The 12909-nt window shown below is 42.0% G+C and overlaps 1 protein-coding gene across 2 annotated transcripts in view; it reads left to right on the top strand.

Annotated features, from left to right (window-relative positions):
• The first annotated feature begins 2906 nt into the window (after window positions 1-2906).
• Window positions 2907-12909, top strand: part of gabra4 (gamma-aminobutyric acid type A receptor subunit alpha4) — a 29358-nt gene continuing 19355 nt past the window's right edge. For both annotated transcript variants that reach the window (XM_031280204.2, XM_031280203.2), the window contains exons 1-7: window positions 2907-3026; window positions 3231-3409; window positions 3567-3685; window positions 5132-5199; window positions 6348-6568; window positions 7330-7412; window positions 12215-12358. In XM_031280204.2, coding sequence (XP_031136064.1) covers window positions 3321-3409; window positions 3567-3685; window positions 5132-5199; window positions 6348-6568; window positions 7330-7412; window positions 12215-12358 — 724 coding nt within the window. In that variant the 5' untranslated portion in view covers window positions 2907-3026; window positions 3231-3320. The remainder of the gene's footprint in view (window positions 3027-3230; window positions 3410-3566; window positions 3686-5131; window positions 5200-6347; window positions 6569-7329; window positions 7413-12214; window positions 12359-12909) is intronic.

Genomic DNA, 12909 nt, shown 5'->3' with positions numbered 1-12909 from the left:
TGCAATAACCCCATGTGACCATTACGCAAGAATTACTTCACAGAGCAGCTCCGTCATGGGGGCTTGGTGTAGACACAGTTTTAGGACCGGCTTATAATAGAAAAGAACTGGCTCGTACGGAATGGTTGAACATGAACCATGTCCGAAAGCAAAAGTGTTTATAGTTGTGCCGGTTGTGGATCATATTTTATATCATTATATGTTTAGCATGCAAAATCTTGTATAAAGATGTTGTTGTTAAGTAAAAAGTGATACATTTAAGGTAATTTACCATCTCATAGAAATTAAATACTTAAAGTGCTCATATCATGCTTTTTGGCTTTTTCCCTTTCCTTTATTTTGTTATATATCTTTTTTTGTGCACATTATAGGTTTACAAAGTGAAAAAGCCCAAAGTCCACCCCAAAGGGACTTACCATCTCCAACAGAAAACACTGTTCACAAACTGCTCCAAACAGCTCTATTGTAGTCCAGCCTTTACTTCAGAGACAAACGTGGTCACTTTGTAACACACGTTATAATGCTCGCCTAGCTGCTAGCGTGGCACGCCCTCATACTCTGCTTCTGACTGGCTAGTAGTCCTTACCTAGCTACTGAGCATGTGCGACTCCCAACAAAGATGGAACAGAAGTGAGATGTCTCACTCTGTAGGTAAAACAGAGAGCTCAACACACAGGGTGAAAAGAGGAGCTGCAGCAATGTGCAGTACAACAAAAATACTGGATGGTGTTTTTTGAAAATTAAACCATGTAAACCTATTCTGGTACAACCTCTAAATACAATTATGAACCTGAAAATGAGCATAATATGAGCACTTTAAATAAAGTATGAGTACCTCAAAATTGTGCTTGAGTAAACGTTACTTTCCACTTGTGTTTACCGGTGAACAAAAGAATAATAACGCTGATTTGACTGGTAGTGTAAAAAATCGTTGTCTGCAAAGTTAATAAGGCCTCGCTGTAGCTGCCGCACAGTAGTGACAGCAGTCTTTCATGTGCGCTGAGCTCCAGCTAACAAGCCCTGCTGCTGCAGCTGTAGGTGTGTGTGTGTGTGTGTGTGTGTGTGTGTGTGTGTGCGTTTATGTTTGTGTGTGTGTGTGTGTGTGTCATCAGGTTGGGACTCTCGGAAGGCTGTCATCAGGCCCCGCATGGATCCTTCAGGAGGTAATGTAATGACCCTCTGCTGCCATGCCCCTCAACCCCTCACAGCCATCACAGAGCTATGCCTCACTTTGTCTACCTCCCACCTTCACACACACACACACACACACACACACACACACACACACACACACACACACACACACACACACACACACACACACACTCACTCACGCCCTCACACTGATAAAAAACTAGGTTATCATAGCAGTTATTTCTGCTGCAGGGCATATAGCTTACAAAGCAGAAGAACCTGTTTCAAGGAATCTTAGGACACAATAAAGCCACGTAAGAGCACAATAACAGAAATTAAATTAGAAACCTCGAACAATTCTTTAGTGCTCTGTGCACAGCGTGTGTGTCTTCAGGCCACACATGTTAACTAAATAATACATCATGTACTGTAACTTAAACACAGGGCAGACTTACATGGAAAGGTCAACGTGGCATAAAAAGGCTAATGTGACTTTTCTCAAAACTGTAACTTCTGACATTTCCAGCCATTTGACTGCCGCTGACTGAATATTATTACAACCTTTTTGTACAGTATGGTGAAAGTGCCTCCATTATTAAAGAGCATATTGTAATCAAATGTCTAAAAAAACAGAAGAAGAAAAAAAATCACTTGGACGAAAGCCTTCCCCACACAAAGAGCATGCATATTACTCATCCCCCACAGAGCCGCCCTGCTTTAGTGTATTGTGGGAGGACTGGGGTGGGCGGCTGTGCAGGGGATTGGGAGATGCATTTTAAAACTACACAACATGACTTCAGCTTGCATGGAACGTTTCAGCATAATGTTTCCTCACCGTCCCTACGCACTAAGTGGCCGCGATTTCAGCCCTGTGTGTGTGTGTGTGTGTGTGTGTATGTTTATACTGTACTGTATGCACTTCAAAACTAATCAGGAAAGCCAGTGTGGTGGAACCCAGACATCTTGTTTATCCTGCGAGATTTTACCCGCTCTTCACCTTCAGAGCCACACACACACACACACACACACACACACACACACACACACACACACACACACACACACACACACACACACACACAGTGAAGGTCTTGTGCTTGTCCCAGGTGCAGAGAAATCTGTGAAGCAGCATGTGGCTTGTCCCAGTTCCTCTACAGTACCTGTGTGTGTGTGTGTGTGTGTGTGTGTGTGTATGTGTGTGTGTGTGTGTGTGTGTGTGTGTGTGTGTGTGTGTGTGTGTGATTGCGTATTGCGACAAGACTGACCCATTTGAATGTTACAGTAATACAGGCGCTCACCAATGCATTCCTGAAACTAGTTCAACATGTAGGCTAGGCTGTGTGTAGCCTAACATTGTCACACAGCCGCGGGGGCGAACACTGACTGACTCAAAGGGCATGCTGGGGGGGGGGGGGTCAAAGGGCATGCAGGGAGCACAGCTTGGAAAATAAGTCTTTAAAGCCAAACAAATTGGATGAAAAAAAGGGTCGTTTTACGAGTGCTTTTGAAGAGATGTCATGCTGTCAGGAAACACCTAATGCTCAGACGGCTGTTGAGGAGAAGAACAGGCCCATCTGCATCCTCCTTTTCCCAGTTCTGACAGAGTGGGGGGGATGTCAGAGATGTGACTCTATTGAAGTCATTCAAAGCACGTCTAATCTGTGTCCTGGCCAAAGCAGGTGTGTGTGAGAGGGAGAAAGGAGAAAGCAAACAGACACTGGGGAGAGCGGGAGAGGGAGGGAGGGAGACAGAGGGTGAGAAAGAGAAGCAAATAGAGTGAAGGAGAGAGACGGAGGATTGTTTCTTTCCCTGGATGCCAGAAGCACCAGCAACAGCACCAGCACCAGCAACAGTAGCAGCAGCAGCAGCAGCAACTCGGATCCGGACGAGAGGTGACCGGGGCTGGGGGTGAAGGTTTGTGTGTGTGTGTGTGTGTGTGTGTGTGTGTGTGTGTGTGTGTGTGTGTGTGTGTGGGTGTGGGTGTGGGTGTGGGTGCGTGCATGCATGTGCGTGCGTGCGTGTTGCGCGTCTGGAGAGACTGCAGGAATCGGGAGAGAGGCTGAACTTGCTCCTTCTCTGCGCCGCTCTGCCCTCAGTGCCGCCGCGTCTCGGAGGAGTCCTGTTCCTCGGGACACAGGCGTCTGGCGCGGTGAGATGTGAAGAGGCTTGAAGTATGGCATGCAGAGATGGTTACTGCCAAGAAGAAGGAGACGGTGACAGCGATGTGCCCCGCTTTTATTCGGACCCTCTTCTACTTTTTCTGTTTGGCGACTTGGTGAGTCCCACAGTGTCGCTGTCCGCAGTGCTGAAACCTCCTGCTCGGCTCACACAAACATTAATGACACTAATGAGGCTTATCCATTTTTTATCTTTTCTTTTTTAAGCACTGAAGTTATGGTACCCTGATTCTTTTTTTAAAATTTTCGTTCTAGTGTAAAGAAAATCTCTGGACAGACAAAGAAGGATGAAAGGATCCATCCGGAGAATTTTACTCGAATTTTAGACCGACTTCTGGACGGCTATGACAACAGGCTGCGACCAGGATTCGGGGGTATGTAGAAAAAAAAGAGCAATTTTTTTGTGCACCAGGAAGCCTTTTCCATAGGAAAACTACCTTTAATAATGTTGTAACACGACAGCACTGCAATGTATCTTTTATTTGACTTTTTTTTGTGCTATGGGAGGTTAAAACAGACCATTAAGTGCAATAAGGTAGCTGTAAACTCACTGTTAAGCACCGAATACACAGTCAGTTTCGCCAATATGATTATATGTCACATCTGAAACACTCTTAATACTCCTGATTAAAAAAGGAAAGACTGAATTTGATTTAAATTTGACTTTTTAATGCAACAAGAGGTTAAAACACAGCATTATGCGCAATTCGATAACTCATTATTGAGCACCAAACACCCTATAAGTTAGTTTTATTTGTAGCAATAGAGGAGGGATATGTAATATACTGTATGTCGTGGATGGATCGTAATGGAAACATAACTTGTATCTTTACCTCTCTCTGTGTGGGAGACTTGCATCATATAGAACATGTTTAGAGGTGCAACGATGAATTGATGAATTGATTAGTTGTCAACTATTAAATTAATCGCCAACTATTTTGATAATTGATTAATCGTTTTAGTCATTTTTTTATTAAAGAAAATCAGATTTCTCTGATTCCAGCTTGTTAAATGTGAATATCTTCTAGTTTCTTCTCTCCTCTGTGACAGTAAACTGAATATCTTTGAGTTTTGGACAAAACAAGACATTTGAGGACGTCCTCTTAGGCTTTGGGAAACACTGATCCACATTTTTCACCATGTTTTGACATTTTTATAGATCAAACAACTAATCGATTAATCGAGAAAATAATCGACAGATTAATCGACTATGAAAATAATCGTTAGTTGCAGCCCTAAACATGTTGCTTCATGTGTCACAAACCCATGCAACGTTTCAGACTTTATCCTGTAAGCCTGGTAGTTTTGCCGTCAGGAGAGAGGCCCGGCCTGTAAACTCATATTTTTAAGCAAATGCAGTTATATAACCGTGTGTACGTTGCAGGACAAACGCTTAATGCACAAGTTCAGTACTAAAAGTACACAGTACATCATGTCTGAAACCACGACATGTTCAGAAGCAGCGTCATTCTAAAATAGAGTCCCAATTGGTTCACAGTGCACAACAGCCTGTAGCTTTGCTTATCCCTGCACTTATAAACAACGCATTTACAGTCTGCCTCGACATTCATTCAATGAGAAAAACAAATCCAACAGGATTATGTTTGTACATCTTTAAAGCTTTTTTTTTCCACTTTCATTATCCAAAGGCACTACAGCTCTGAATAAGCTATTGCCTGTCTTTTGGGTTTGATGGGCTGTAGTAGGTCTGATTTAAAGTTTACAAGTGTGAATAAGACTGGTGTCTCTCTGAGGCTGGACTGACATAGAAACACAGGAAATTATATGTGACGCTTGTTTGTGTTTCATCGGCTCTATAGGTCCTGTGACTGAAGTCAAGACTGACATTTATGTGACAAGTTTTGGGCCTGTCTCAGATGTTGAAATGGTATGTACCAACATGTTAAATGGAGTTAAACACTGCACTGTTAATACTAAGCTCACCTAACTTCGGTCCAAAACTGGTCATTACAGAAGAGCATATACACTACTTCATATGTGGGTGCAGGGGCGGAGCCAGAAGTTGTAAACATTCAGGGCTCAGGCATTGATTCCCATTTACAGCAGCTATATGCACAATTTTTCAAGCCATTTCAGATAGAATGCCTAAAAATCTGTACATTATTTGGGAAAACATGATAGTTGCCAAGGAAAAGAATCATCCTGTAGAGCCTATTACTGTAAGAAAAGAATCCGTAAAAAAACAATAATGTCCTGGCAGAAAATTACCAGTACCTGTTCCGTTAAGTTTACGGAAAATTCTGTAGATTTACAATATATCCTCTGTGCCTTTAAATGGACATTTCTGTAATCCAAAAATCTAAATACAGAAAAACACCTGTGAAAATATCATAACAGAAAATTCCAAAATATTAACACAGTGTATTAGCCCACATTTCTACAGACCTTTCTAACAATGTATGTCCTATTTTTTTAAATCTAATTGTTCGCCAACTGTCTTCATTATTCTCAAACCAGAACACAACTAATGTTGAGGATGACTCATTTTCACTCCTGCCACATAAAAAGAGGCTAAAATTGGCGGATGTTACTAATTTCAAGTTACATAACAGGTAGGGTAGAAATTTAGCATAAACAACATTACTAAGCTTGAAACCTCTTTTCGTTATACTATGCTGGAGTAGAGTTCACACAATGCATGTTTGGTTGACAAATCTGCTACATTTGAATCCATCCCATAAAAATCCAGACTGCTCTAATTGTACATCAATGCTCCCCAAAAGAACAGTTACTCAATTATATACAATTTCTGTAGGGAATGACATAGTTGTAGTAATAGTAGTAGCATAGAACAGTTGAAGTTATTTTAAAACCCTAAAAGATTTGGGGCTTCTAAGAAAAAATGCAGGAAGCTGGAGCCCCAGAAGCACCCCTCCCCCAACCCCCGTGTGGGTGGAAGACAAGATGTCTTTCTTCCAGCTGAATGCTGATAATCATGAAGCAATATATCATCCCACCTGCCAACCTACCTAACCTCAGATGCTTGTCTTGCGTTTGCCAATATCCCTGTCTCAGGAGTACACAATGGACGTGTTCTTTCGCCAGACGTGGGTGGACCGGAGGTTGAGGTACGAGGGCCCGATAGAGATTTTGAGGCTGAACAACCTGATGGTAAATAATGTGTGGACACCAGACACCTTCTTCAGGAATGGCAAGAAGTCAGTCGCTCACAACATGACGGCCCCCAACAAGCTTTTCCGCATCATGAAGAACGGCACCATTTTGTACACCATGAGGTACTGCAGTATCACCATATCATCATCATCACCATATATTACCTATTGACATTAAACACCTGATGAATTATATTTAAAAGCCTAAACTTGATCAAATGGTTTTGTTTAAAACTATGTGTCTGTTTCCTACTATTTTCACATATGCTAATTTATAATGTGGGAATGGACTCTTCACATAATTCCTTTTCTATATTTTGGTGTTTGTGCTCATTAAAACAAAAAAACAAACAGACTTTGTTTGATTTTATAGAATTGAGCAGATTTGAAATCAAACCCAGTGGCTCATAATGTGTAAACAGTGCAGAGCTGTGCGGAGGCAGTGCAGAGGCTGCCAAACTTTTCAATCTTAAATTCAATATATCAGTCACGTAACAGCTCCTTTGCCTATTTAGTGGAAATGGTTTGGTGTAAAGTATGGTATAAAAGTAAATCACCGACCTTTTCTAGTGTTAACCCTCTATCACATCACTGATATGTATTATATCAGAAGAATCAGCCATAGGCTGTGCAACCAATCTCTGTGATTTCTCTACTGCTAGTTTACAACAGTGCATGCTAACATGATATGTGAAACCCACCTTCCTATGCTAAACAGTGCTAAGTGGATGGTAACTTACACTATTTACTGTCCCTGATTCTTGCACAAAATCTTGAAGCATGTGTGTGTGTGTGTGTGTGTGTGTGTGTGTGTGTTTGTGTGTGTGTGTGTGAGTGTGTGTATTTAGTCCTTTATTGAGCAACTCTTCTCTGTACTGCAACAGGTTGACTATTAGTGCTGAGTGTCCCATGAAGCTTGTGGACTTCCCAATGGATGGACATGCGTGCCCACTCAAGTTTGGAAGCTGTAAGTCCTGTGTGTGTGTTTGTGTGTGTGTGTGTGTGTGTGTGTGTGTGTGTGTGTGTGGGTGTGTGAGAGAGAGTGTGTCTGTGGGTGTGTGTGTTTATACTGTACTGTATGCACTTCAAAACTAATCAGGAAAGCCAGTGTGGTGGAACCCAGACATCTTGTTTATCCTGCGAGATTTTACCCACACTTCACCTTCAGAGCCACACACACACACAGACACACACACACACACACACACACACACACACACACACACACACACACACACACACACACACACACAGACCTTCACTGTGTGTCTTCACTATGTGTATGTGTGTGTGTGTGTGTGTGTGTGTGTGTGTGTGTGTGTGTGTGTTCGTGATAGAAGAGGTAGAAACAGAGATATTTTATTGTCTGTGTCATGGCAGAAACATGCAATAACAAACTCACTAAAAATACAAAAATGTATAAAAAATAATTTACACAGGATAAAAATGACAAGGTTAGTGTGTGTGTTTGGGTCATTACTTTTTATTTAAGTTAATGGCAGTGGGAATGCAGGAGTATTTGTATTTGTATTTGTGTTTTTCTTGGCCAAAGGGCTGATGGCAGTAACTGGAGAGAGTTATGGAGAGAGACGTGGTCAGCACACAATGTGAAATCATGGCAGAAACAAAAAAACAACTAAGATTCGCAAAAGGTTTAGTTTGACTTGTTCACTTTCTTGCCGTAAGTTATATGACAAGATTGATACCGCTCTCATGTCTGTACAGTAAATATGAAGCTTACACTTAGCAGACTGGAAACATGGGGAAACAGCTAGCTTCCTCTGGCCAAAATTAACAAAATCTGCCTACCAGCTAGCCTGACAAGCCAGACCCACATCAAGATGTTGGGTCTGGGAACTCACCATTGACAGGGCTCAATCCGAGGGGCGGGATAAACGGTTGTCTGATTGGCCTGACCAGAGTTTGGTATTTCCAGCTCGCAAGCCAACGGAGAGTTGCTAGACCCCCTGGCTGCAATAAACATTTGCTGCCGCTAGGGTGTGTCTAGATTTCTAGGCTACCTACCAGCACCTCTAAAATATATATATATTTTGTCACATGGGAAGGCGTATCAATAGCTCGCCACTTTAAGGACATTTTGCGTGTCATGTCATTACTTTTTAAGATTTGCGTGTTATTCAACACCCTGTTGTCATTCAAGATGTGGTCAAAGTTGTAAATTAAATATATATGGTTAGGTTTAGGCAACAAAAATGCTTGGTTAGGTTTAGGAAAAAAATCATGGTTTGGGTTAAAATAAGTATGTTTTTTACGTAAATTAAGTTACGTACAGTAGCCTACATAAGTGAAGTAGTCAACATTGTTTTCACACGGGACAGCAAAAGTGAAAGTCCTGTGTTTGTTTGACCCATCCATCCTCCCCATCCTCTTCTCAACGTGGACTTTTGCTCTTTATATTACCACACGATAAGTCAGTAGAGACTAAATGGCCTGAAATTACATGTGAAACCCCAAAAATGTCTTGTGATAAAATGCAAAATGACTTAAGAAATGTGCGTGTTATACATGCCTTTTGGTGAGACCTGGTGTTTGTACTGAAGTGTAAAAACAACAAGGATCTAGCTGTTTCCAGAATCTGTGCTAAGCTATCTGGCAGCTGGCTGTAATGGTAAATGGACTGCATTTATGTAGCGCTTTTCTAGTCTTAGCTCGTTTTAGCACTATAGCCAGGGATCAAACCACAGGCCTTGTGATTGATAGATGGCTTCTCTACCTCTTGAGCCACAGTTTTTTAGCCAGGGTTTCATGATTTATTTTAGAATATATATTTCTATTTACAAATGATACATATAGTGCCTTTTAGGTAAGGTTTTTTAAAGTGCCCATGTTATGAAAAAAAATCACTTTTTCTGGGATTTGGGGTGTTATTTTGTGTCTCTGGTGCTTCCACAAGCATACAAACTTTGAAAAAAAAACATCCATGCTGTTTTGAGTGAGATACGGTTTCTGAATGTGTCCTGCCTTCAGTCTCTGGGTGAGCTGTTCAAAATCGGCACGGCTTTCTACGTCACTAGCCGAGACGAGGGGCCTAGGGGGCTAACCGTTAGCATGCTAGCGCTAGTATGCTAGCTCATTCTCAATGGCAAAACACTGCTACAACACACATGAATTCACCCTAATCTACAAAATAAATTGTATAGAACTACTTACATTTCCCTGTTCTGCAGGTATTCCACGCGAAGTTGGACGCACTAATCCTGCCTTGTACAGGCCAAAGTTGGAGAAACAGCTAGCTAGCTCATGTAATCCTTACCTAGCTACTGCACATGTGCGACTGACAACAAAGATGTTACAGAAGTTGAGAGGTCTCACTCTGTAGCTAAAACAGAGACCTGAACACAGGGTGAAAAGAGGAGCTGCAGCAATGTGCAGTACAACAAAAATATGGTGTTTTTTGAAAATTAAACCATGTAAACCTATTCTGATACAATCTCAAATTACAATTATGAACCTGAAAATGAGCATAATATGGCCACTTTAAGAGTTTCTGGAGGTAAGGAAGTCTGTCACTAATCAAAAGTTTGTCCTGGCTTGGTCTGATCACACGACTGTTGTCTGCTCGGCGCTGAAATGGATTCTGTACTGAAAAGAGTGCTGAGGAGCTGAGCACTTTGTGAGACACAAAGCGACTGAATGCTTATTCTAAATAATGAAGCATTTCATACTTCATTGTGAACAATGAAGCCCTAGCTCAGCATCAGTGTTTATAGTAGGCCTACTGGTCAGCAGAAATTACTTATCTGAAATGAAGGTGTTTCTCAGCTCCGTCTTATCGGAGAAGAACAGCAGTTTGAAGATTACATCTGCAAGGGAAAGAATAGGGACAAGACAACGGGTTTGCCTTTGCATTCATCCCAATCCACCATCAAATACCCAGTGCATTGACATTGCAAAGGACAAATTCACATTTCTCAGTTATTGTCATCCGTCTTCCCCTCCTCGTCCTCCTCCCTTTCACCGTCCTGCTCTGCTGCTGCTAGCCTCCAGTCAGGAGGAAGCAACTATGGATCTGATGTGGCCTGAAGCAAAGGAAAGGTCAGAATGCCTTCCTCTGCCTCAGGATAGCACAGACCTATACAGCTATTTTCCATAGCTTGTGTGTGTGTGTGTGTGTGTGTGTGTGTGTGTGTGTGTGTGTGTGTGTGTGTGTGCGTGCATGCGTGTGCGTGTGCTCATTTTCTCTTTGTCTGCCCTGCCTTTATCTTTCCTCCATCACTCTTTCTTTCTCCCTCTATACGTCTCCTTTTCTGTTTCTCCATCTGGACTTGTGTGCGCCGGCATTGCGTTCCACTCCATGACACACAAGAGTCATTTCATTTTGGTAGCACAGTATGTATCCTGCCGATGTGGAGTCCCACAGGGAGTGGCAGGAAAAGACAACTGGCATTTTGTTGTGCATCCACAGACTGGCCAACTTCTTGACTTCTGGGACTTGTTATGATTTAAAGTATCCCTAAGTCAGACACAGTGGGGAATTTATCTGAACGTTGCAACACTTTTTTGACCGAAAACCTCCAAATTTAAGGATATCAAATTAAATATATTATAAAGTATTATCACTTGACTGCAGTTCCCCTCAGCCCTAAGGAGTGCTAAAGCGTCTTTCAGCTCCAGTAACTTTAATGTTCTCTTACGGCTCTCATCAACTTCAACCCCAGCATCAGCAGACAGCTGTTTTCAGTGAAAATGTTCTGATAAACCCACTGTACACTACCTGTCCAACACCAAACAGCAGACAGACAATGTTAGCGACCAGCTGGTGAACACAGTGAAGCATTGAGCAGCTAAAGAGCCAGATAGCCAGGAGTTTGTGGAGACAAACTCAGAGCTTAAAGAAGAGTAAATATTGGACTTACATTAATCAGATTGCCAGAAACACGACTCCCAATGTATGCTAATGTTGCTTGATTTGCTAACGTATTTACAACTTTGTACGTTTTTGTCAGCTGTACCGTGTTGCGCCCAAAGAATCAATGGATGCAGATTTAAGTGAAAATGTAAATGTCATATGGTGTGTTCACACCAAACATTCGAAATTCACTGTGCTGTGTGCGCCTCCAGATTTTGTTATGAACCTAGACGTTCGGTTCTCTGACATATGTGGCCCGATGGGCACTGGCATTGCAGCCCGCCACCATCGGTGTATGAATGTGTGTGTGTGTGAATGAGAGGCAAATTGTAAAGCACTTTGTCCAGGTAGAAAGGCGCGGAGTTGGGTTGGGAACCGGAGGGTTGCTGGTTCAAGTCCCCATACGGACCAAAGAATGGTGGTGGACTGGTAGCTGTAGAGGTGCCAGTTCACCTCCTGGGCACGGCACCGAACCCCCAACTGCTCGGGGCACCTTTCTAGGGGCAGTCCCCTCACTCTGACATCTCTCCATTAGTGCATGTATAGGTACTGAGCATGTGTGTGTAATTCAGGCCTGTGTGTAATGTGTATAATAATAACAACAGAGTGAAAACATTTCCCTTGCAGGATTAATAAAGTATAAATTAGAATTAGAAATTAAATTATCTAAATGCAGTCATTTCACAAATGTACCTATAGAATGTGTATGTATATACACACTTATACAAATAACAGCTAAATATAAAATCATATTATAGTCATGTATGTACATTGTGAAAGACAGTTTACAGTATACCAACACATTACATACATACACATCATTCTTAGTCTTTATACTGCACCGTACACAACTTACAGTAGGTGACTCACATCAGGCTGGCTTTGCTATCTTCCCACAGATGCCTATCCTATAACAGAGATGATCTATACTTGGACCAAAGGGCCTGAGCATTCAGTGGAGGTCCCTCCCGAGTCCTCCAGCCTCGTTCAGTATGATCTCATCGGCCAGACGGTCTCCAGTGAAACCATTAAATCCATCACAGGTGAGACTTGCTCGTCCTCACACCATTTTGACTTATCAACTGAATTGTACGTGTAATTGAATTTGCTTCCACGCAAAATGGCTTTCTTTCTTTCAACACATTATTGTAAAAAAAAAGGGGTGTAAAATAGATGTCCAGCGGTCTCTGTGTATTGTACTATGTCAAACCTGGTAGATTTGCCAGGTCTACACTGTATTTTCCACATGACTGACAGGACAAATACTGTACAAATGCAGAAAAGGTTGAAAGGATTTGGAGCTTTGTCACTCCATTGAGCCATGGCCAGCAGACAGTACCAGCCTCTTGAAATCCAACCCTGTCAACATCATGAATTGAGGCATTTCAGAGGGCCTTTCAGTTCACATAAATACTGAAGGATCCAAAAAAAAGGTTTTAGCAGCAGAAAGTTTGGTGGCATGTGTCCATTTGGGTGAAAATGGATAGGGGTTACTAAAATGTAGACAGCCACGAAGAAACGATCAAATAGAATCAAATATGACATCTGCCTAAAGCTGCACTAAGGGAAATGTGTCGCCCTGCGACTTTAAATT

Source organism: Sander lucioperca, chromosome 1 (assembly GCF_008315115.2).
Source record: "Sander lucioperca isolate FBNREF2018 chromosome 1, SLUC_FBN_1.2, whole genome shotgun sequence".
In the NCBI taxonomy this organism is placed as follows: domain Eukaryota; kingdom Metazoa; phylum Chordata; class Actinopteri; order Perciformes; family Percidae; genus Sander; species Sander lucioperca.
The sequence above is the reverse complement of the archived record's forward strand: the minus strand, read 5'-3'. Positions and strand labels throughout refer to the sequence as shown.